This window comes from Ranitomeya imitator, chromosome 1 (assembly GCF_032444005.1).
Source record: "Ranitomeya imitator isolate aRanImi1 chromosome 1, aRanImi1.pri, whole genome shotgun sequence".
NCBI lineage: Eukaryota > Metazoa > Chordata > Amphibia > Anura > Dendrobatidae > Ranitomeya > Ranitomeya imitator.
In genome coordinates this window covers 1,134,133,159-1,134,157,317 of record NC_091282.1, presented here as the reverse complement: position 1 = coordinate 1,134,157,317, position 24,159 = coordinate 1,134,133,159, and the positions used below count along the sequence as shown (strand labels likewise).

Sequence of the window (24,159 nt, the reverse complement as noted above, 5' to 3'; positions counted from 1 at the left end):
CCCCATAGCGGTATAATGCAGCCCCATAGCAGTATAATGCTCCCACATAGTAGTATAATGCACTCCCATAGCATTATAATGCACCCCCATAGCAGTATAATGCACCCCCATAGCAGTATAATGCTCCCCCATAGTAGTATAATGCACCCCCATAACAGTATAATGAACCCCCATAGCAGTATAATGCACACACATAGCAGTATAATGCACCCCCATAGCAGTATAATGCGCTCCCATAGTAGTATAATGCTCCACATACTGTGGCTTTACAAAAAAAGTTTCTCCTTACCTGGCCAAGATCCAGCAGTGCCCTCTGTTCGATTCAGCTGAGGCACAAACCGGCGTATGATAGTGACGTCATACGCCGGTAACGTGCACACTGACGTGAGCTGCCGGCCTGTGATTGGCTGGTGGCTGTTAACTGTTGCCGTGTGGGAGGAATCTCCTGCACAGCAACAGATTTTTTACTGAACGTGCGTCTGAGGCACCAAGATTCTATTAAATAAAAATAACAATGCAACAAGTGACAAACGTGGCCTTCAGAGTTAGCAGTTTGTTGGTCATTTGTTATTTTAGTGAGTATAGTTTGAGTGTAATGGTGCCAGGGCCGGACTGGCCATCGGGCAGTTCTGGCAAATGCCAGAAGGGCCAGTGCCAGTAGTGGGCCGCTGCACGCCGACTCACCCTTCCCCCCCAGCGCCGCCGTATTCAACTATTCCGGCATCTATGACTCTATGACGCCGGTACAGTTCAATGCAATGATGGAGGAGAGAGCGTCTGCTGACGCTTCCTCTCCCATCATTCCCCGCTCTGCCTCTGACACGTGCACTCACTGTGTCCCAGGCAGTGCAGCGGCAGCCGCCGAGACATGAGCAGAGAGCAACGTGGGCATGAGGTGAGGTGAGGAGTGTGTTTTTTTTTTTTTTACTGGACTGTGGGGCAATTCTCGGGGGGAGATGAGGGCTCTGCTGTATACTACTGTGTGGGCTCTACTGTAGCTGTATACTACTATGTGGGCTGTGCTATATACTACTATGTGGGCAGTGCTGTATACTACTGTGTGGGCTCTGCTGTATACGACTGTGTGGGCTCTGCTGTATACTACTATGTGGGCTCTGCTATACACTACTATGTGGGCTGTGCTGTATACTACTACTATGTGGGCTGTGCTGTATACTACTATGTGGGCTCTGCTGTATACTACTACTATGTGGGCTGTGCTGTATACTACTATGTGGGCTCTGCTGTATACTACTATGTGGGTTGTGCTGTATACTACTATGTGGGCTGTAAACACCTATATGTATCCTATATATATACCATGAAGGGAATAACAGCTACAAACACCGAAGAAAACATCCTTCACACAAGGCCAATAAAATCCATATATACTTTATTAATAAATGGTTTAAAAAGTGGTAAGTAGTAACAGGTAAAAAACCACAGCACAGGCAAAGAGGTGGGCTAACCAGGGAAACAACTCCAAATATAGTGACAAATTATATCACAATGCAAACCATAACATATAGTCGTGCCAAGTGACCATGTACAAACATGCAAATAAATACCAGTGTAAATAGTAATAAACAATAATTACCTAAGGAGCGCTCCTGGAGACCCACCACTCCCGACGCGCATTTCGCAATGAAATGCTTCCTCCAGGGGTGGTTGGGTACTGGCCAGTAAAGGTATATACAGTGGGGCAAAAAAGTATTTAGTCAGTCAGCAATAGTGCAAGTTCCACCACTTAAAAAGATGAGAGGCGTCTGTAATTTACATCATAGGTAGACCTCAACTATGGGAGACAAACTGAGAAAAAAAAATCCAGAAAATCACATTGTCTGTTTTTTTAACATTTTATTTGCATATTATGGTGGAAAATAAGTATTTGGTCAGAAACAAAATTTCATCTCAATACTTTGTAATATATCCTTTGTTGGCAATGACAGAGGTCAAACGTTTTCTGTAAGTCTTCACAAGGTTGCCACACACTGTTGTTGGTATGTTGGCCCATTCCTCCATGCAGATCTCCTCTAGAGCAGTGATGTTTTTGGCTTTTCGCTTGGCAACACGGACTTTCAACTCCCTCCAAAGGTTTTCTATAGGGTTGAGATCTGGAGACTGGCTAGGCCACTCCAGGACCTTGAAATGCTTCTTACGAAGCCACTCCTTCGTTGCCCTGGCGGTGTGCTTTGGATCATTGTCATGTTGAAAGACCCAGCCACGTTTCATCTTCAATGCCCTTGCTGATGGAAGGAGGTTTGCACTCAAAATCTCACGATACATGGCCCCATTCATTCTTTCATGTACCCGGATCAGTCGTCCTGGCCCCTTTGCAGAGAAACAGCCCCAAAGCATGATGTTTCCACCACCATGCTTTACAGTAGGTATGGTGTTTGATGGATGCAACTCAGTATTCTTTTTCCTCCAAACACGACAAGTTGTGTTTCTACCAAACAGTTCCAGTTTGGTTTCATCAGACCATGGGACATTCTCCCAAAACTCCTCTGGATCATCCAAATGCTCTCTAGCAAACTTCAGATGGGCCCGGACATGTACTGGCTTAAGCAGTGGGACACGTCTGGTACTGCAGGATCTGAGTCCATGGTGGCGTAGTGTGTTACTTATGGTAGGCCTTGTTACATTGGTCCCAGCTCTCTGCAGTTCATTCACTAGGTCCCCCCGCGTGGTTCTGGGATTTTTGCTCACCGTTCTTGTGATCATTCTGACCCCACGGGGTGGGATTTTGCGTGGAGCCCCAGATCGAGGGAGATTATCAGTGGTCTTGTATGTCTTCCATTTTCTAATTATTGCTCCCACTGTTGATTTCTTCACTCCAAGCTGGTTGGCTATTGCAGATTCAGTCTTCCCAGCCTGGTGCAGGGCTACAATTTTGTTTCTGGTGTCCTTTGACAGCTCTTTGGTCTTCACCTTAGTGGAGTTTGGAGTCAGACTGTTTGAGGGTGTGCACAGGTGTCTTTTTATACTGATAACAAGTTTAAACAGGTGCCATTACTACAGGTAATGAGTGGAGGAAAGAGGAAACTCTTAAAGAAGAAGTTACAGGTCTGTGAGAGCCAGAAATCTTGATTGTTTGTTTCTGACCAAATACTTATTTTCCACCATAATATGCAAATAAAATGATAAAAAAACAGACAATGTGATTTTCTGGATTTTTTTTTCTCAGTTTGTCTCCCATAGTTGAGGTCTACCTATGATGTAAATTACAGACGCCTCTCATCTTTTTAAGTGGTGGAACTTGCACTATTGCTGACTGACTAAATACTTTTTTGCCCCACTGTATGTCCCTAAGGACCAATAGGAATGGTACTTGGATTGATTAGATAATAAAATGCTCCTGTGTCCACATGCGCAATGAGATCCTAAGGCGACCGACACAGAAACATCTATCAACAGAAGACGAGAAGGGGAGGAACAGAGCAAGCGCCAGTGATCAGAAACCATGGATTCGATCACAAAGGCACTACGTACTTGGGGTGCCTGCTGATGTAACATCCACCGCACATAATCCGGCAATCACTTCCGGTATCCATGCAGAGCGCATACCTTCTATGTTCCGGCTGCAAGCCACTATAGCACACAGCAGACGCAACATCCGGTGCGCCTCGCAAGGTAACCATGGCCACCAAGCGCCGCTGACGGCACGCATATACCAACTATCATTAACCTGGAGTGCCTGCTGACGTGACATCCAGCACACATGATCCGGCAATAACTTCCGGTGTCTATGTCGGGCGCCACCTCCTCCAAGTTCCGTCTGTAAGTCACTATAACACACAGCCCACGCAGCATCCGGTACGCCCCAGCACGTAACCATGGTCACCACCACGCTGCCGACAGCGCGCATACACCATCTGTAGTTAACATATACAATGTAACCCGCGCATGCGCTGGACTGGCTAAAACAGATAACAGCAAGGTGATTGATCGCGGCTAAAAAGACCCAAGTCTATAGCAATTAAATCGCACCAACCAGTCAAAATTACTGGAGGCAGCGACAATGCAACAGTGCGTAGCAAGTGAACTATAAAGTGCGCGGTGACCCGACTAAAAATGTGAATCTGTAATGAAATACTGTTAAAACAGAACAAATAAAGACAGATACATAAAAAGACATAGATTATACCCAAATATAAAAAATCATTAAGAACACCCTAAATCATATATTGACACAAATATAGTGCACTATATATAACAATGTACATTACATATACGCCGATAAATACCAGCGATAGAACAATATATTAAGTGCAAAATGTGAAAAGATACATATGATTAATAAAAGTTGCATGGTAAGTACATGGGCACAAACACACAACACATACATATAGAAATAGCCATAAACATCAAATAGTTAAAAGAGTTTATTGAAGATCAAAAAGTCCAATGTATAGCGATGATAAATCCAACACCGATAACGCTCTGTTCCAATTCTCCAAATTCAATATCAAGTACCAACACCAAGGTCCTATAGAGTAAAAACAAAATAATATAACAAACAAAAAAAATTAAAAATAAATGAAAATAAAAACCAGCTAAAAACCAGGAACCAAAGAATGCAAAACCTAATATTCTAGTAACAACCCATTACTAAATATGAAGACCTGTATACTGAATCCAACCCCAAGGGCTATACCGGTAGGAAGACCCAGGGGCATGATAGTATCCAGCTAGTAAATCCACCTAGCCTCGCCCTGGGCCAGCATCCTCTTCCAATTACCACCACCCATTAGGGTCACACCCATGCAGGGCCTTAAAGTGCCTCGGGATGGATTTTAATCTTTGAGGGTCGTCCACAGCCAATGCCCCCTCAATGTCTAAAACGTGTTCACTTGCCCTTCTACGAAACTCACGTGTGGTCATCCCAACATAAATGAGACCGCACGGGCAGGTTGCGTGATACACCACAGCTTTGGTTGTGCATGTGATGGTGTGGGTAATCTGGTAAACCTTATCACCTTTTGAATCAGAGAAATCAGAGGCCGTATCAATGTTAGAGCATGCTAAATATTTGCCGAAACTAGTACATCCCCACTTGGGACCCTGAGCACCATAAATGAAATTTGGGCCAGGACCTTTGTGGTGACTATGCACCAGCTGATCTCTTAAGCTAGGAAAACGCCTAAAGGAAATAAAGGGGCGTGGTCCCACACATTTAGCCAGAAGTTTGTCTGTCATAAGGACCGACCAGTATTTATTAATGGCCCTCCTCACATCATCACTCCTGGAATGGAAGTCCAACACAAAACGTACCTGATCGAGATTTTTGTCCTTCTTTTGTTTCTGCAATAGAGTGTTCCTTTGACTACAATGTGCCCTTTGGTAGGAGCGACAAATGGTCTTCTTCACATAGTCACGATCCTTAAACCGTGTGCACAAATCCTGGGCCTGTTTCTCAAATAATTCATCGCTAGAGCAAATTCTTCTGGCACGCAGAAATTGTCCAGTAGGGATGTTTTTGATTAAATGGTATGGGTGCTGTGAAGACGAATGCAGAAGGGAATTAACAGACGTTTCCTTACTAAATAAGTCTGTATAAACAGTACCATCATTTCCGACCATAATAGAGATATCCAGTCAATTTTTCTGGTCTCATACTTGTATGTCAACTTAATGTTCTTGACATTAGAATTTAATACATTGATGAATACATCCAGTTCTTCCTGTGTTCCCTGCCAAACCATCAAAACATCATCGATGTATCTCCACCATGAGACCACCTTATGGCTCAAAAGGTGTGAACTAGTCTGAAAAAATTCCCTCTCCCATAAACCCAAAAACAAATTATAGTAAAAGGGCGCACAAGACGCCCCCATTGCGGTGCCCTGTAATTGAAGAAAAAAAGAATCCCGAAACATAAAAAAATTGTGTGTAAAAACAAAATCCAAAGCCTTAACCAAAAAACTACACAAATCATGATCCAAACCACTATTTGCAAGAAAAAAAAGATGTTGCATCTAGGCCATCCTGGTGTCGAATCGAAGTATATAGCGATTCGACATCACAGGTGACCAGAGACATATTCTTCTCCAAATGTAAACCATCCAATTTCTTCAGGACATCTGTGGTGTCCTTAAGAAATGATGGACTGTGCTGTATACTACTATGTGGGCTGTGCTGTATACTACTATGTGAGCTCTGCTGTATACTACTATGTGGGCTCTGCTGTATACTACTATGTGGGCTCTGCTGTATGCTACTATGTGGGCTGTGCTGTATACTACTATGTAGCTGTGCTATATACTACTGTGTGGGCTCTGCTGTATAGTACTATGTGGGCTGTGTTGTATACTGCTATGTGGGCAGTGCTGTATACTGCTACGTGGGCTGTGCTGTATACTGCTATGTGGGCTGTGTTATCTGCTATGCGGGTTGTGATATATATACTATGGGGGGTATATTATATTCTATGGGGGAGGCCGTGTTATATACTATGGGGGGCTGCATTATATTCTATGGGGGCTACATTATATATTATGGGGAGGTGGGCTGTATTATATTCTATGGGTTGGCTGCATTATACTCTGGGGTGGCGGCATTATATTCTGAGGTGGCTGCATTATATTCTGGGGTGGCTGCATTATATTCTGTAGGGTGGTGGCTGCATTATACTATATGTGGGCTGCATTATACTGTATCGAGGACTATAGGGAATACATAACATAGTTAGTAAGGCCGAAAAAAGACATTTGTCCATCCAGTTCAGCCTATATTCCATCAAAATAAATACCCAGATCTACGTCCTTCTACAGAACCTAATAATTGTATGATACAATATTGTTCTGCTCCAGGAAGACATCCAGGCCTCTCTTGAACCCCTCGACTGAGTTCGCCATCACCACCTCCTCAGGCAAGCAATTCCAGATTCTCACTGCCCTAACAGTAAAGAATCCTCTTCTATGTTGGTGGAAAAACCTTCTCTCCTCCAGACGCAAAGAATGCCCCCTTGTGCCCGTCACCTTCCTTGGTATAAACAGATCCTCAGCGAGATATTTGTATTGTCCCCTTATATACTTATACATGGTTATTAGATCGCCCCTCAGTCGTCTTTTTTCTAGACTAAATAATCCTAATTTCGTTATCCTAATACGTTATACTATATGAAGAACTATGGGGTGCATTATACTATGGGAAGTGAATTGTACTACATGGATGACTATGGCGGTGCATTATACTATATGCCATAAAGTATATAGGTTAAGGGTGCACTCTAGCTGTATCTCAAGTATAAAGAGGGTGCAATGCCTAGTCCACTAATATATATGACCTAAAGAGAGAGAAAAAAGAATGGACTAAACCAGGCCTGCACAACCATATAATATAGAAAATATAACACAACTTTTTATTGAACACCACAAAAATAGACATAAAAACACTTAAAATACAACAAAGTGTAAAACACCCTTATACATCCAAATAGGTATGCAGCAAAAAACATAGAATATACACCTATCGGCTAATGTAAACACATACACCACATTCTAACAAATATATATGTGCCCAGAACAATAAAAAGATCGACATAGTACGTGGTATATTGAATAAAGAAAGAACTGTAAGAATGTAAATACAATTCCTAGATCACCTAATGGTGAACAAATATACCCTAGATGGCACAAGAACATATATGTTATTAAGGCTATTGACACATAAGTGTCTAAGCGAAGCTGACAGAATACAGCACATGTGGGATGTAGTCCGGATAAAAGGATCAGAGCTCCCCTATTGATAATAGAAGCGACATCACGCTAACCAAATACTCAGCTGAATCTAGAGTAGAGTAGAAGGGGGCCTGAAAGCCAAAAGGCTAGAGTGATGCTGCAAATATGTTTGTCATAAGTGACTGGCATATACCAAGGAGGGGGGTGAGGAGAAAGCCCCACGTGTATCGCCGCCACGGCGGCTTCGTCAGGGGAAGCTTCTAGGAATTGTATTTACATTCTTACAGTTCTTTCTTTATTGAATATACCATGTACTATGTCGATCTTTTTATTGTTCTGGGCACATATATATTTGTTAGCATGTGGTGTATGTGTTTACATTAGCCGATAGGTGTATATTCTATGTTTTTTGCTGCATACCTATTTGGATGTATAGGGGTGTTTTACACTTTGTTGTATTTTAACTATTTTTGTGGTGTTCAATAAAATGTTGTGATATATTATATGGTTGTGCAGGCCTGCATTATACTATATGGAGCACTATGAGGAGTGTATTATGCTATATGGAGGACTGAGCAGTGTATTTTAATATATGGAGGACTATAGGGAATGTATTATACTATATGGAGGACTGTGGTGCACATTCTAATATATGGAGGACTATGGGGTGTATTTTACTAAACAAGTAAAATGCTGCATATTCAGATTGTTTTTCCTGGAACAAAAATCATTGTTCTCAACAGCACATCGCCGGTGTAAACTGTAGATGTGCTGATGATAACATGATACTGTATGGTGATCTGTTAGTGATCTATTAGTGATCGTTCTGTCCCATCATTATTCCTCAGCTGGTGGAAAGAGGCCAGGAAACAAGCGTTGAACAACTTCAGTATTGTCGATCAAACTCATTTAGCGGCCTGAACTCAGCGCTTATAAATACAACCAAAATACTTTTGTGTGATGTGTGATATGTTAGTATTTGGGGCCCCATTTTAAACTTTGCCTAGGGCCCCACTTTGCCTAAAACCGGCCCTGCTTACAAGTGTACAAAGATATTATACAGTCACCATGTGACAAGTGGGCCTGTGTAACTTCAAATGCCAGGGCTGAATTTTAGTCCCAGTCCAGCCGTGAATGGTGCAGTTAGAATCCAATCTGTAAATTATGTGATCTAAAGGCCCCTTCACATTAAGCGATGCTGCAGCGATACCGACAACGATCCGGATCGCTGCAGCGTCGCTGTTTGGTCGCTGGAGAGCTGTCACACAGACCGCTCTCCAGCGACCAACGATGCCGGTAACCAGGGTAAACATCGGGTAACTAAGCGCAGGGCCGCGCTTAGTAACCCGATGTTTACCCTGGTTACCATCCTAAAAGTAAAAAAAACAAACAGTACATACTTACCTACCACTGTCTGTCCTCCAGCGCTGTGCTCTGCATTCCTCCTGTACTGTCTGTGTGAGCACAGCGGCCGGAAAGCAGAGCGGTGACGTCACAGCGCCGGGGACAGACAGCGGTAGGTAAGTATGTAGTGTTTGTTTTTTTTACTTTTAGGATGGTAACCAGGGTAAACATCGGGTTACTAAGCGCGGCCCTGCGCTTAGTTACCCGATGTTTACCCTGGTTACCAGTGAAGACATCGCTGGATCGGTGTCACACACGCTGATCCAGCGATGTCAGCAGGGAGTCCAGCGACGAAATAAAGTTCTGGACTTTCTTCAGTGACCAACGATCTCCCAGCAGGGGCCTGATCGTTGGTCGCTGTCACACATAACGATTTTATTAACGATATCGTTGCTACGTCACAAAAAGCAACGATATCGTTAACAATATCGTTATGTGTGAAGGTACCTTAACAAAGAAGAGAGAGTGTTTCACAAGTCAAATTCATTGTAGAACTCCAACTGTTTGGATAAGTTAGAAAAAAGTGATGTAGGCCAGCAGTGAAAACAGAGACAAGATTACAAAAGGTGGGAGATCAAGAGGATAGGTGAATGGGGACAAAGAGTGGGGGGTTAAAGGAGTGTAGTCTAATAAAACGTTTTTAAGAACTACTAAATACTACCCTAGCATTCAAAGTTTGAAATCACAAAAAAAAATGTTTTTCTGTTCCCAAGGAACTAATGCCACTAGTAATTTATTTTAATAAAGTCTTCTGTACATCATACTGAATATGTGTTAAATAATCCTTCTTTTTGAGTCTTCAAGCCTTTGCAGATGTTTGGTGTTCCTCAACTTTTGTAGCTATTCTAATTTAGTGTATGGTACTTGATCTTTCATAAAGCAGGATATGTAAATCTCCCACCTCATCTGCACTGATGCAAACCCACACTCATAGCTTTACTGCATTTACCGTAATTGCACACACAGCCCTGCTGCATTATAGGCACACAGTTCTGCTGCATCTATATACACACACAGCTCTGCTGGATGTACACACACATCTTCAAATTCCTTCTAAGCATGTGAGTGATTACGTGACCTAAAAGGTCCTTCAACTAATCAGGACCTGCAGCATCTGTGAAGTGCAGATCATTTCAGTTTTCTCCCTTGCCTTGTACTGATCAAATAGATCAGTCCTGAGAAAGTAGAGTGAGATGACACTTCATTCAGTGCTTGGGAGGACGCTGACAGTTTTCTGTTTAGTCATTGGAATTTGCCTACGGTCAATAAGAATACACACTTTTCAGCAAGATTTTTACTTGCTAAAGAGTGCACCTTATATTCCAAAAATACAGTATTTCAACAGTGGAGAGAGGGGGGAATATTTGAGGTTAGAATCTGTGTGTCGGCTGTCGGTCCTGCTGGTGAAGTTCAGCCGAAGATTCAAGGATAGGGAAATGAGCTGCACATCTGTCCACAATGTATAAAAATGAGTCCATGCTTTATTAAAGATTCAGTATTTATAAAAACTTGACATGTTTCTGGCGTCCAATTGCCTTTAGTCATAAGATATGAACTAATTTTTATACATTGTGGATGGATAAGCTGCTCATTTGCCTATCCTTAATTCAACAGTGCCTTGATAAGCAAAAGTATCAATTATTTTGGAATTTATACAGTATTTCAGGAAGATAACAAACTCTAATGTCCAGCAGATTACATATATTTTTTTAACAGGGCTTAGGCTGTTAAAAAATAGCAGTAATATTCACCCTTACTGATCTCCTAAAGCTGCCATTTCAATATTTAGCTGGTTGCTGCTGGTCTCATGTTGCTACACAGGAAAAGTTACATTCAACTAGTCACTGTTCAGAGAGGGGATCCGGCTCAGCTAGTGCCTGGCTCAGTGAGTATTTCAGATCACTTATGGTATATTGAAATAGGTCTTGGACATTGAGTCCATTTGGGTCACGTTAAGTGTCAATATACGAGCAACGGAGGATCAGTGAAGGTGAGTATTACTCATTTTATTATTTTTTTTGTTCTACATTGTAAGGATTTCACTCACTCAGCTGCGACGGCTGACACTCAGGAGACGTGTTCCTTTAAAGTTGACTGGGTTTATTGCTTCATAAACCATGTGGCAAATAACAGAAAGCAAAATGGGCCTTTGGTTCAGGCAAAGAAAAGCAAGTGTCCAGTTCATCCGGCTCAGTCCTGAAGCCGTAACACACTCAGGAGGGTTTCACCTCCACACATATCTGCTGTGTAAAGGAATTAGCCAGTCTTATAAAGAGCTAACCCCACCCAGTAACCCATCACATGATTAGCCATGTGGTCTGACATTACCACAGGTCCTGAAACACATATACAAGATTATGTGCAAGAAAGGAATACTCCGGGCTACATTACAGCAACCAGGCACTTATGTGGCACATACCTCCCATCGACTACAAACCCTTTAGCCATGCTACATACCTCCCCCCTCTGCCTAAAGCCGTGGGGCTTGGCACTTTCCCCCACTAAACAAGGGATTCTCGATAGGGCATCCGCATTACCGTGCAGCTTTCCGGCCCTATGTTCCACATGGAAACTGAAGTCCTGCAGGGCTAAGAACCAACGGGTGACTCTAGCATTTCTTCCTTTCGTTTCTCTCATCCACCTAAGCGGGGCATGGTCAGATACCAGTCTAAATTTACGTCCCAGCAGATAGTACCGCAATGTGTCCACTGCCCATTTTATGGCTAAGCACTCCTTCTCGACGACTGAGTAGTTCTTTTCAGATGAGGACAGCTTCCTACTCAGATAGAGAACAGGATGCTCCTCCCCATGTAGTTCTTGGGAAAGGACTGCTCCCACCCCAACATCTGAGGCATCTGTCTGAAGAATAAACTCTTTCTTGAAGTTTGGGGCCATCAGAACGGGTTGCTTACACAAAGCGTTTTTCATTTCTTGGAAGGCTGACTCTGTTTCTTCGGACCACTTAACCATTACTGATTTTGTCCCTTTTAGCAGGTCAGACAGAGGCGCAGCCATCGTGGCGAAGTTTGGGATGAACCTCCTGTAATATCCCACGATTCCCAGGAAGGCTTTAACTTGTTTCTTGGAAACTGGTTTTGGCCATGTTTGGATTGCCTCCACTTTATTGATTTGGGGTTTTATTTCTCCATGACCCACTATGTATCCAAGGTACTTAGCTTCTTCTTTACCCAAGGCGCACTTCTTCGGGTTTATAGTAAATCCGGCCTCTCTTATAGCATCCAACACCGCTTGGACTTTCTCCAGATGACTCTCCCAGTCCGGGCTAAAGATGACGATATCATCTAGGTACGCAGCAGCGTAGGCCTTATGGGGTGCAAGGACTCTATCCATAGCCCTCTGGAAGGTCGCCGGAGCTCCCTGTAGGCCAAACGGCATCCGGGCATATTGGAAGCATCCATCAGGTGTCGAAAAGGCCGTCTTCTCCTTGGCTTCCTGTGCCATGGGGATCTGCCAATACCCCTTTGTCAAATCCAAGGTGGATATATATCTGGCGTGCCCAAGCCTTTCGATGAGCTCATCAATACGGGGCATGGGATAAGCGTCGAACTTGGAGACTTCATTCAACTTCCGATAGTCGTTGCAAAACCTCCACTCTCCATCAGGTTTTGGGACCAGGACAATTGGGCTCGACCAACCGCTCTTGGATTCCTCAATGACCCCAAGCCTCAACATACGCTCCACTTCCTTGGAGATAACTTCTCGACGAGCCTCAGGAATACGATAAGGTTTCACATTCACCCGCACATGTGGCTCTGTTAGTTACATAGTTACATAGTTATTAAGGTTGAAGGAAGACTATATGTCCATCTAGTTCAACCCATAGCCTAACCTAACATGCCCTAACATGTTGATCCAGAGGAAGGCAAAAAAAACCCATGTGCAAAGAGTAAGCTCCACATTGGGGAAAAAAATTCCTTCCCGACTCCACATACGGCAATCAGACTAGTTCCCTGGATCAACGCCCTATCAAGGAATCTAGTGTATATACCCTGTAACATTATACTTTTCCAGAAAGGTATCCAGTCCCCTCTTAAATTTAAGTAATGAATCACTCATTACAACATCACACGGCAGAGAGTTCCATAGTCTCACTGCTCTTACAGTAAAGAATCCGTGTCTGTTATTATGCTTAAACCTTTTTTCCTCCAACCGCAGAGGATGCCCCCTTGTCCCTGTTTCAGGTCTATGATTAAAAAGATCATCAGAAAGGTCTTTGTACTGTCCCCTCATATATTTATACATTAAAATGAGATCACCCCTTAGTCTTCGTTTTTCCAAACTAAATAGCCCCAAGTGTAATAACCTATCTTGGTATTGCAGACCCCCCAGTCCTCTAATAACCTTGGTCGCTCTTCTCTGCACCCGCTCCAGTTCAGCTATGTCTTTCTTATACACCGGAGACCAGAACTGTGCACAGTATTCTAAGTGTGGTCGAACTAGTGACTTGTATAGAGGTAAAATTATATTCTCCTCATGAGCATCTATGCCTCTTTTAATGCATCCCATTATTTTATTTGCCTTTGTAGCAGCTGCCTGACACTGGCCACTGAATTTAAGTTTGTCATCCACCCATACACCCAGGTCTTTTTCATTGACGGTTTTGCCCAGAGTTTTAGAATTAAGCACATAATTATACATCTTATTACTTCTACCCAAGTGCATGACCTTACATTTATCCCCATTAAAGCTCATTTGCCATTTATCAGCCCAAGCTTCTAGTTTACATAAATCATCCTGTAATATAAAATTGTCCTCCTCTGTATTGATTACCCTGCAGAGTTTAGTGTCATCTGCAAATATTGAAATTCTACTCTGAATGCCCCCTACAAGGTCATTAATAAATATGTTAAAAAGAAGAGGGCCCAATACTGACCCCTGTGGTACCCCACTGCTAACCGCTACCCAGTCCGAGTGTGCTCCATTAATAACCACCCTTTGTTTCCTATCCCTGAGCCAGCTCTCAACCCACTTGCACATATTTTCCCCTATCCCCATTATTCTCATTTTATGTATCAACCTTTTGTGTGGCACCGTATCAAAAGCTTTTGAAAAGTCCATATACACTACATCCACTGGGTTCCCTTGGTCCAATCCGGAACTTACCTCTTCATAGAAACTGATCAAATTAGTCTGACATGAACGGTCCCTAGTAAACCCGTGCTGATACTGGGTCATGAGGTTATTCCTCTTCAGATACTCCAGTATAGCGTCCCTTAGAATGCCCTCCAGGATTTTACCCACAGTAGAGGTTAAGCTTACTGGCCTATAGTTTCCGAGTTCAGTTTTTGTTCCCTTTTTGAATATTGGCACCACATTTGCTATACGCCAGTCCTGTGGCACAGACCCTGTTATTATGGAGTCTTTAAAGATTAAAAATAATGGTCTATCAATGACTGTACTTAATTCCTGCAGTACTCGAGGGTGTATCCCATCCGGGCCCGGAGATTTGTCAATTTTAGTGATTTTTAGACGCCGCCGCACTTCCTGCTGGGTTAAGCAGGTGACATTTAATTGGGAATTTTTATCACTAGACATTTTGTCTGCCATGGGATTTTCTTGTGTAAATACTGATGAAAAAAAGTCATTTAGCATATTGGCTTTTTCCTCATCCTCATCCACCATCTCACCCAGACTATTTTTAAGGGGGCCAACACTATCATTTTTTAGTTTCTTACTATTTATGTAGTTAAAGAATATTTTAGGATTATTTTTACTCTCTCTGGCAATGAGTCTCTCTGTCTCAATCTTTGCTGCCTTGATTTGCTTTTTACAGAATTTATTTAATTTTCTGTATTTATTTAATGCCTCCTCACTACCTACTTCCTTTAATTCTCTAAATGCTTTCTTTTTGTCCCTTATTGCGCCCCTTACAGCTCTATTTAGCCATATTGGTTTCCTCCTATTTCTAGTATGTTTATTCCCATACGGTATATACTGTGCACAGGTCCTATCCAGGATGCTAATAAACGTCTCCCATTTTCTCTGTGTATTTTTGTGTCTCAGGATATCGTCCCAGTTAATTGCACCAAGATCCTCTCTCATCCGTTGGAAATTTGCCCTCCTGAAGTTTAGTGTCCTTGTAACCCCTCTACTACACATCTTTTTAAAGGATACATGAAAACGTATTATTTTGTGATCGCTATTTCCCAAGTAACCCCCAACCCTTATATTTGATATGCGGTCTGGCCTGTTGGTTAATATTAGGTCTAGCAGTGCCCCCCTTCTTGTTGGGTCCTGAACCAGTTGTGAAAGGTAATTGTCTCTCATAATTGTCAAAAACCGATTACCTTTGCTGGAACTGCAGGTTTCTGTTCCCCAATCTATTTCAGGGTAGTTGAAGTCCCCCATAATAATGACTTCTCCTTGAGTCGCAGCTTCATCTATTTGCTTTACGAGGATATTCTCCATTGCTTCCATTATTTTTGGAGATTTATAACAAACCCCTATCAGTAATTTATTATTTTTTCCCCCTCCCCTTATCTCCACCCACAGGGATTCTACATTTTCATTAAATTCACCTATATTATCGCGCAGGATGGGTTTTAAGGATGATTTTACATATAGACACACCCCTCCCCCTCGCTTATCTGTACGGTCATTTCTGAACAGGCTATAGCCCTGCAAGTTAACAGCCCAGTCATGGCTCTCATCCAGCCACGTTTCAGATATCCCCACCATGTCATAATTATGCTCCAACAACATTAGTTCTAATTCATCCATTTTGTTGGCGAGGCTTCTGGCATTAGTATACATGCACTTTATGTTCCTCTCTGTACTTCTATTTCTTAAATTATTAACTGTTCTGACCCCACCCCCCATGCCACCGCCACCCCCAACTTCCTTATTTGTGCCCAGGACTCTGTCTGCACTATCTTCCCCTCCTATAAAATGAATACCCTCCCCCCCAATTCCTAGTTTAAACACTCCTCCAACCTTCTAGCCATTCTCTCCCCCAGCACAGCTGCACCCTCCCCATTGAGGTGCAGCCCGTCCCTAGCGTAGAGCCTGTAGCCAACTGAGAAGTCGGCCCAGTTCTGCAGGAACCCAAACCCCTCTTTCCTACACCAATTCTTGAGCCACTTATTAACCTCCCTAATCTCCCGTTGCCTCTCTGGCGTGGCACGTGGTACCGGCAGTATTTCGGAAAATACCACGTTGGAGGTCCTTGCTTTCAGCTTGCAGCCTAATTCCCTGAAATCATCTTTAAGGACCTTCTACCTACCTCTAACTTTGTCATTAGTGCCAATGTGCACCATGACCGCTGGGTCCTCACCAGCCCCTCCCAATAATCTGTCCACCCGATCAGCGATGTGTCGGACTCGAGCGCCAGGTAGGCAGCACACCGTTCGACGATCCCTGTCTTTGTGACAGATTGCCCTATCTGTTCCCCTAATAATTGAGTCGCCCACTACCAGCACCTGTCTGGCCTGCCCTGCTCTCCTATTTCCCTCCTTACTGGAGCAGTCACTCCTCCGGCTTTCAGAGGACATGCCTGGCTGCAGCAGTGCTACCCCTGTACTGGCACCCCCCTCATCTGCCAACTTAGCAAACTTATTGGGGTGTTCCAGATCAGGACTAGCCTCCCTGGCACTCTTCCCTCTACCCCGCTTCCTAACTGTCACCCAGCTTGCTACTTCATTGTCCTGCAGCTCCATCCCACCATCCCCCCCTCATCTGTCCCATTGAGCGTCTGCTCCGTGAGCAGAAGACTCCTCTCCATGTTGTCTATGGATCTCAGTGTTGCCAGCTGCACATTTAGAGTCAGAATCTGGGTTTCCAAATGCACAACGTGCTCACATCTCGCACAGCAGTATGCACCCTCGATCGGCTGCTCAAGGACTGCATACATGTGGCAAGATGTGCACTGGATGGCATTAACAATCGTGGAGCACATTTCCTAATGGGGATTGCACCAGACAGAACAGTTCAATAAAAAAAAAAAAAATAAATACAAAGTATTAATAAAAATCAGACAGCAATTCAGTAATTCCTCCCCTGAAAACTCCCTGACTCCAAAGTCACTGAATCACAAGTCACACTTACCGCCGTCCACACTTACACTCAGCTCACACTCAGCTCGCTCACACTCGCTCTGCTGAAGATTTATAGAGATTTTTTTTTTTTCCTAGTTCCCCTCAACAGCAATCAACCTTGCTGTTCAAATGCACTTCCAAAAAGGACTTGAGCCCCAAACAGCTGCCCCTTATAAACCCTTAACTATGAGCCCCCACCCTAAGTTAACCCTTATGAATATAGCTACCCCCAATTCAGCAACTCACACCAATTCACACAGGTATTTGTTAAAGGCTTTCCAAATACCTCTTCACTGAATCACAAGTCACACTTACCGCCGTCCACACTTACGCTCTGGTCACACTCAGCTCGCTCACACTCGCTATGCTGAAGATTTATAGAGATTTTTTTTTTTTTTTTTTTCCTAGTTCCCCTCAACAGCAATCAACCTTGCTGTTCAAATGCACTTCCAAAAAGGACTTGAGCCCCAAACAGCTGCCCCTTATAAACCCTTAACTATGAGCCCCCACCCTAAGTTAACCCTTATGAATATAGCTACCCCCAATTCAGCAACTCACACCAATTCACACAGGTATTTGTTAAAGGCTTTCCAAATACCTCTTCACTGAATCACAAGTCACACTTACCGCCGTCCACACTTACGCTCTGGTCACACTCAGCTCGCTCACACTCGCTATGCTGAAGATTTATAGAGATTTTTTTTTTTTTTTTTTTTTTTCCTAGTTCCCCTCAACAGCAATCAACCTTGCTGTTCAAATGCACTTCCAAAAAAAGCATTTGGACCTCGTGCTCTATGACCTTCGTGTATCCTGGCAATTCTGAAAACAGGTCCCTGTTTTTCTGGAGTAACTCCCGGCACTGCTGTTTCTGGGTCTTTGATAGCGTCTCTGCTATAGTAACCGCTCCAACCTCACCTTCTGGGTTGCTTAACAATGATGGAGTTGCTGTCGGCTCTCTATCTTGCCATGGCTTGATGAGGTTGACATGGTAAACTTGGAATGGTTTCCGTCTTCCTGGTTGGTGAATTTTATAATTTACCTCACCAAGTTTCTCGACAACCTCATATGGCCCTTGCCATTTGGCCAAGAACTTGCTTTCCACCGTTGGAACTAACACAAGAACTCGGTCTCCCGGATTGAACTGCCTCACTCTTGCAGACCGGTTGTAGACCCTGGCTTGAGCTTCTTGTGCTTGGAGAAGGTGTTCTTTCACGATAGGCATCACCTTTGCAATCCTCTGCTGCATCAGGGCCACATGCTCAATGACGCTTCTGTGGGGTGTGACTTCGGCCTCCCAGGTTTCCTTGGCTATATCCAGGAGTCCTCGTGGATGTCGGCCATATAGAAGCTCAAACGGTGAGAACCCTGTGGAGGCCTGTGGAACTTCACGAATGGAAAACATCAGATAGGGTAAGAGACAATCCCAGTCTCTACCGTCTTTCTCTATAGCTTTTCTCAGCATGCTCTTTAGGGTCTTGTTAAACCTCTCAACAAGGCCATCTGACTGGGGATGGTACACCGAGGTCCTCAACTGGGAGATCTTCAGGGCTTTGCATAACTCCCTCATCACCTTGCTCATGAAAGGTGTACCCTGGTCAGTCAGGATCTCCTTTGGCAGACCTGTCCGGGAAAAGACATGGACCAACTCGCGGGCTATGCTTTTTGAGGAAGAATTTCTCAAGGGAATTGCCTCAGGATAGCGTGTGGCATAGTCCAGGATGACTAATATATACTGATGGCCCCAAGCTGATTTAACTAAGGGACCGACCAAGTCCATGGCAATTCTCTCGAACGGTACCTCAATAATGGGCAGTGGCACAAGGGGGTTCCGGAAATGAGGAGTAGGAGCAGTTAGCTGACATGTAGGGCAGGACCTGCAATAGTTCACTATTTCCCGGTGACACCCAGGCCAATAGAACCTCTGCACAACCCGTTCCTGCGTTTTTTCCACCCCCAGGTGTCCACCCAAGATGTGTGAATGGGCCATGTCCAACACTTTCCGTCTATACGGACCCGGCACTATCAACTGCTCTACCAACTCCTCCCGTATTTTCGTGACACGGTACAACAACTCCCCCCTCAACAGAAAATGGGGAAATCTTGTGTCTGCCCCCGGCTCCTGTACCACCCCGTCAATAACTGTGACATTATTAAAGGCTTCCCTCAGAGTGGGGTCCCTATGTTGGGCAGTCCCAAAATTTTCACCGGTAACTTCTAACTCCAGAATGTCAGATGTAGGGGATGCTTCCTCCTCGTCCCCAACCAGAACACAAAAAGGAAAACTGTCTGCCTCTGGGTGTGGCGATACCCTTCCAGGGTTCACTGGTTCCCTGTCAGGGAGCTCAGAACCATTTCCCCACAAATCCCAAAACAAACAGAAATCCCGGCCAATAATTATAGGGTGCAACAAGTCCTGAACCACGCCGACTATGTGGGACTCAGTGCCACATGCCGTTTCAATGTCCACCCTGGCCATAGGGTAGTCCTTTGCATCACCATGTATGCACCGCACTCCGACCTTCTTTCCTGGGAGCAGGTGGAGAGGAAAAGTGGCCCTCACCAGGGTCACTAGGCTCCCCGAGTCTAACAGTGCCGATACTGCTCGACCGTTCACCTTTACGGGACACGCTTGAGGTCCCTCGTTGGATGGAGAGTTCACACTACAGGCTGGATACGCATAGTATGAACAACGGCGTCCCATGCTGCAGTCCATCTGCTCAGTGGTTTGGGAACAACGGGCAGCTATATGTCCTGGCTTTTGGCACCTCCAACAAATAATATCACCCGTGGGGACCTTGGGCACCACCTCCCCCGCCCTTTGTGACCTTGGACGCACCACCCCTTTTTGGGACTCAGCTGCCTTTTGGGACCCCCAGTACGGCATGGGCTGCCTCCCGAAGGAGCCTTCCAACCCTTGGTATCTCTCAACCAGTCCGATCAGCTCGTCGGCATTCTGGGGATCACCCTGGGCAACCCAAGACTGTATAGGCCTCGGGAGGGAATGGACAAACCGATCCATCATCACCCGTTCTACCATCTGTGCAGGCGCAGAGGATTCTGGCTGCAGCCATTTCTGGACCAGGTGCAACAGATCAAACATTTGGGAACGAGGTGGTTTGTCCTGGTGATAGCCCCAGGAGTGAACTCGCTGTGCCCTGACAGTCAGTGTCACCCCCAAACGTGCGAGAATCTCGGCTTTCAATTTGTGATACTCTTTGGCATCCTGCAAGGTCAAATCATAGTACGCCTTCTGAGGTTCTCCCGTCAGGTATGGCGCAAGTACCTCTGCCCACTGCTCTGGCGGAAGTTTTTCCCTCTCAGCGACCCTCTCAAACACCGTCAGGAAGGCCTCAACATCATCCCCGGGAGTCATTTTCTGCAATGCGCGTCTTACCGTCTTCCGGACGTTGGTGTCATCAGCCAAACCTGGGGTTGGGGCGCTCGCCTTGCCCTGGATGGCGGTTGCCAGAAGCTGCATCTGCTGCTGATGCTCCTGCTGGCTCTGCTGCATCTGCTGCCGTTGCTCCTGCTGACTCTGCCGTTGCTCCTGCTGGCTCTGTTGTATCTGCTGCATCAACAGCCTGTTGGTCTCTTGCTGCCTTTGCTCCTGCTGGCTCTGCCTTTTCTCCTGCTGTGACTGCATCTGGACCAAGTGTTTCAGCAGGTCCTCCATTTTCTCCGGCAATGCTTGCTGGCTTGCAACAGCCTTGACCCAGGACATTCAAAAATAAACTCACGTCTCCGCTGGGAACGCTGCTCGCACGTCTACCACCAATTGTAAGGATTTCACTCACTCAGCTGCGACGGCTGACACTCAGGAGACGTGTTCCTTTAAAGTTGACTGGGTTTATTGCTTCATAAACCATGTGGCAAATAACAGAAAGCAAAATGGGCCTTTGGTTCAGGCAAAGAAAAGCAAGTGTCCAGTTCATCCGGCTCAGTCCTGAAGCCGTAACACACTCAGGAGGGTTTCACCTCCACACATATCTGCTGTGTAAAGGAATTAGCCAGTCTTATAAAGAGCTAACCCCACCCAGTAACCCATCACATGATTAGCCATGTGGTCTGACATTACCACAGGTCCTGAAACACATATACAAGATTATGTGCAAGAAAGGAATACTCCGGGCTACATTACAGCAACCAGGCACTTATGTGGCACATACCTCCCATCGACTACAAACCCTTTAGCCATGCTACAACATGTACAATAGAATATTATGAACAGATACGGTTAATTAGTGTACTTAAATTACAAGAATGTTTTTCTATGTAATTTGTAATTAGCTTCATGAAGAGATAAATGTTTGTAAAAGTAAGAATAGAATAGCATGCATTAATATATAAAATGCTTTTCTATATTGATTACTATATTGATTGCTTATTTGTTCACAGGTTGATTCACATGGAAACATTCTGCTCACAACTCTCGAGATCCGAAATGAAGTCAGCGGGTCAGAAGTCTTAACTAGTACCATTGATCCACGAGCCACCATGTTCTCCTACGACAGTGCAAGCATCCAGTATCGCAAGCCAATCGCCAATAGAGATATGTACAGCAGAAGCACTCTGGATAGGCACATAGTTCACAAAAAAGGGCGCTTAAGGAGAAGCGCCTCCCAAATGAAAATTAAAATTCCTGATTTGACTGATGTCAATGGTATAGACAGATGGTCGAGAATGATATTCCCTGTTGCATTTACTTTCTTTAATGTTGTGTATTGGCTCTATTATGTACACTAACTTATGCAGTTAGATCACCCTTTTGAAGACATTAGTTCTATTTTTCTGATCCTGAAGGGACTGCATTAGCAATAGTGCTGCAAATTCAAGGTAAGATATTCAGCCATTAAAATGATTTTGGTGTTTGCACACTACATTTAATTTTCAACCAGTAGGTTCTTTAGAAAGCAAGATCTTAGCTTTTACTGAAAATAATTTGTTGTCTTCTGAACTGGAAGACAGAAATGACTCCAATACATTATGGTGAGAAAAAGCTTTATACATATATTAAACATTGTCTTTCAGTCCTAACCTCTTGACTGCAAAAAGGAAAATCTCAGCAACACGTTGCAGTGAAAAGATTAGGACACCAGTCTGCACACATTTTATACTTTCAATAGATTTATCTGAAAAGCCTTTTTTACACATCAAGTCATTGTTTTTTACGAATACAGAAAATGCCATTAAAGTCAAGTTGAGGTTTACAGCTACTTTTCAACACTTTTGGTAACTGGACACCAAATGCAAAGACATATCATTGTCACGGTCAATACAATATACCAGGTAAGCATACGAAGGGTATAAACTTATCTTAGATGGGTTCATCATTATCTAACGTAGAAGGGAATATATTCTATGCTAAAAAATGAATGTTCACTGCCAAAACCCCTTTAAACTCTTTGATTGACAAAGTCAGTTTAAATGACTGAAATGCCATCGCAGTACACTACAAAAGAGCCTAAAGAGCACTCAGAATGATGAAACAAGTAACAGAGTTAATAATGAGTTGTGGGATCAATAGTTTTGGCACCCAAGGAAAATATGCATTTTCGAGTCTGTCCCGTAAACATATCCAATATATTGGTATACTTACAGTGTTGTAGCATAACTGTGGTGGAGCTTTAATTGTACATTCTGACAGCCTTAAATGAAAATGACAAGCCATGGGAAAAAGCTAAATTTTCCAAGCTTGTTGTGGTCAGGTGAAACAAGGAGGGAATAGTTGATAGGAGCCACAGCTGGATTAATTGCTGAAGATTTACATTCCTTACCACAATAGCCCACTGTAAAGCGAGAAAAAACTCTGGTAACTGATGTTCTCCCATGCAGATTAAATAAATATATATATATATATATATATATATATACACACACCTTTTCACACCAACCAATTATTCATTACCACAATCCAGTATTTGTATTATTGTCGGTTGTCCGCACAAAATGTGTTCTTGATTTCAGAAATGGGTGCAGGATATCCAAACAGAAGTCAGGCAGCTCTGTTTATTCACTTTCTTGCCAAGTATATCAGGATTTGAAAAAGATTTCAACAGAAGTTGAAATGTTGCAACAACAGGTGAATGTAAAAAACACTTCAATTTTGGATGGCTGCCTCTCTTCTTTAAGGATTGTTGGTGAGACTGGTTGGTCAAGATCAAGATGCAAGTGGCTTGCTCCAACTTGTATTTTTCACAGTGCTGTTTTTTCTGTTGAGTTGTTGGTGGATTTGACACTATTTGTGTGATAACTCAAATTTTTATCCTTTATTAAAAGGATTTTTTTATGGGTTGATAAAAGGTTGTTCAAGGCCTCATTCAGATGTGCTTTTTTCATGTACGTGTTCTATTCATGTTTTTCATGGATAGAACATGTATCCGGTAATGTCTATGGTGCTATTCCTTGTATCTGCAAAAAAAACACGCAGACGTTTCTTTAAAAGATCACGGAAAGCAAATGAATGGCATCAGTTTGCAGTTTGTGTGCTGTCCTTGATTAACATTGTAATGCATAGGACGAACTTTGCAATGTATTTTTTTTCCATACCAGAAAATCACTGATGACACACTAATGGTAAAATCTGACACACTGACCAATCACTGATGAAACTCAGATCCAATACACAGACTTCTGAATGAGGCCTACACAAAGTAAATGAAAGGAAATATGAAAAACATTACAGACCTAGTAAATTCCATGGGTTCTCCAACCTGGTCTAGAGGTGGCTGGTATGAGATCACCCAGGCCCATGGGTTGAATGGGTACATGACATGGGTATTGGGCATTTGATTGATGCGATTAAATAAACGGAGACCGGCAGGGAACCAGAGATCAGCAGCACTGGGGAAACATAGGATTCTTCAAGTAGATAATGTTTTTTATATTATATACCATTTTTTTATTTTAGCCAAATTTTTGTCAATCTTAGAAAATCAAAAATTAAGATAAATTTCACCTTTAGAATTTACATGAACCAAAAGTAAGTCCCAATCAGAACAGAAGAGTAGCTAAGAGAAGTG

At 43.6% G+C, this 24,159-nt stretch overlaps 1 protein-coding gene across 1 annotated transcript in view; it reads left to right on the top strand.

Annotated features, from left to right (window-relative positions):
• Positions 1–22,348, top strand: part of GABRB1 (gamma-aminobutyric acid type A receptor subunit beta1) — an 890,147-nt gene extending 867,799 nt beyond the window's left edge. Inside the window, exon 9 of the mRNA XM_069744511.1 lies at positions 21,536–22,348. Coding sequence (XP_069600612.1) covers positions 21,536–21,883 — 348 coding nt within the window. The 3' untranslated portion in view covers positions 21,884–22,348. The remainder of the gene's footprint in view (positions 1–21,535) is intronic.
• Positions 22,349–24,159: the final 1,811 nt, after the last annotated feature.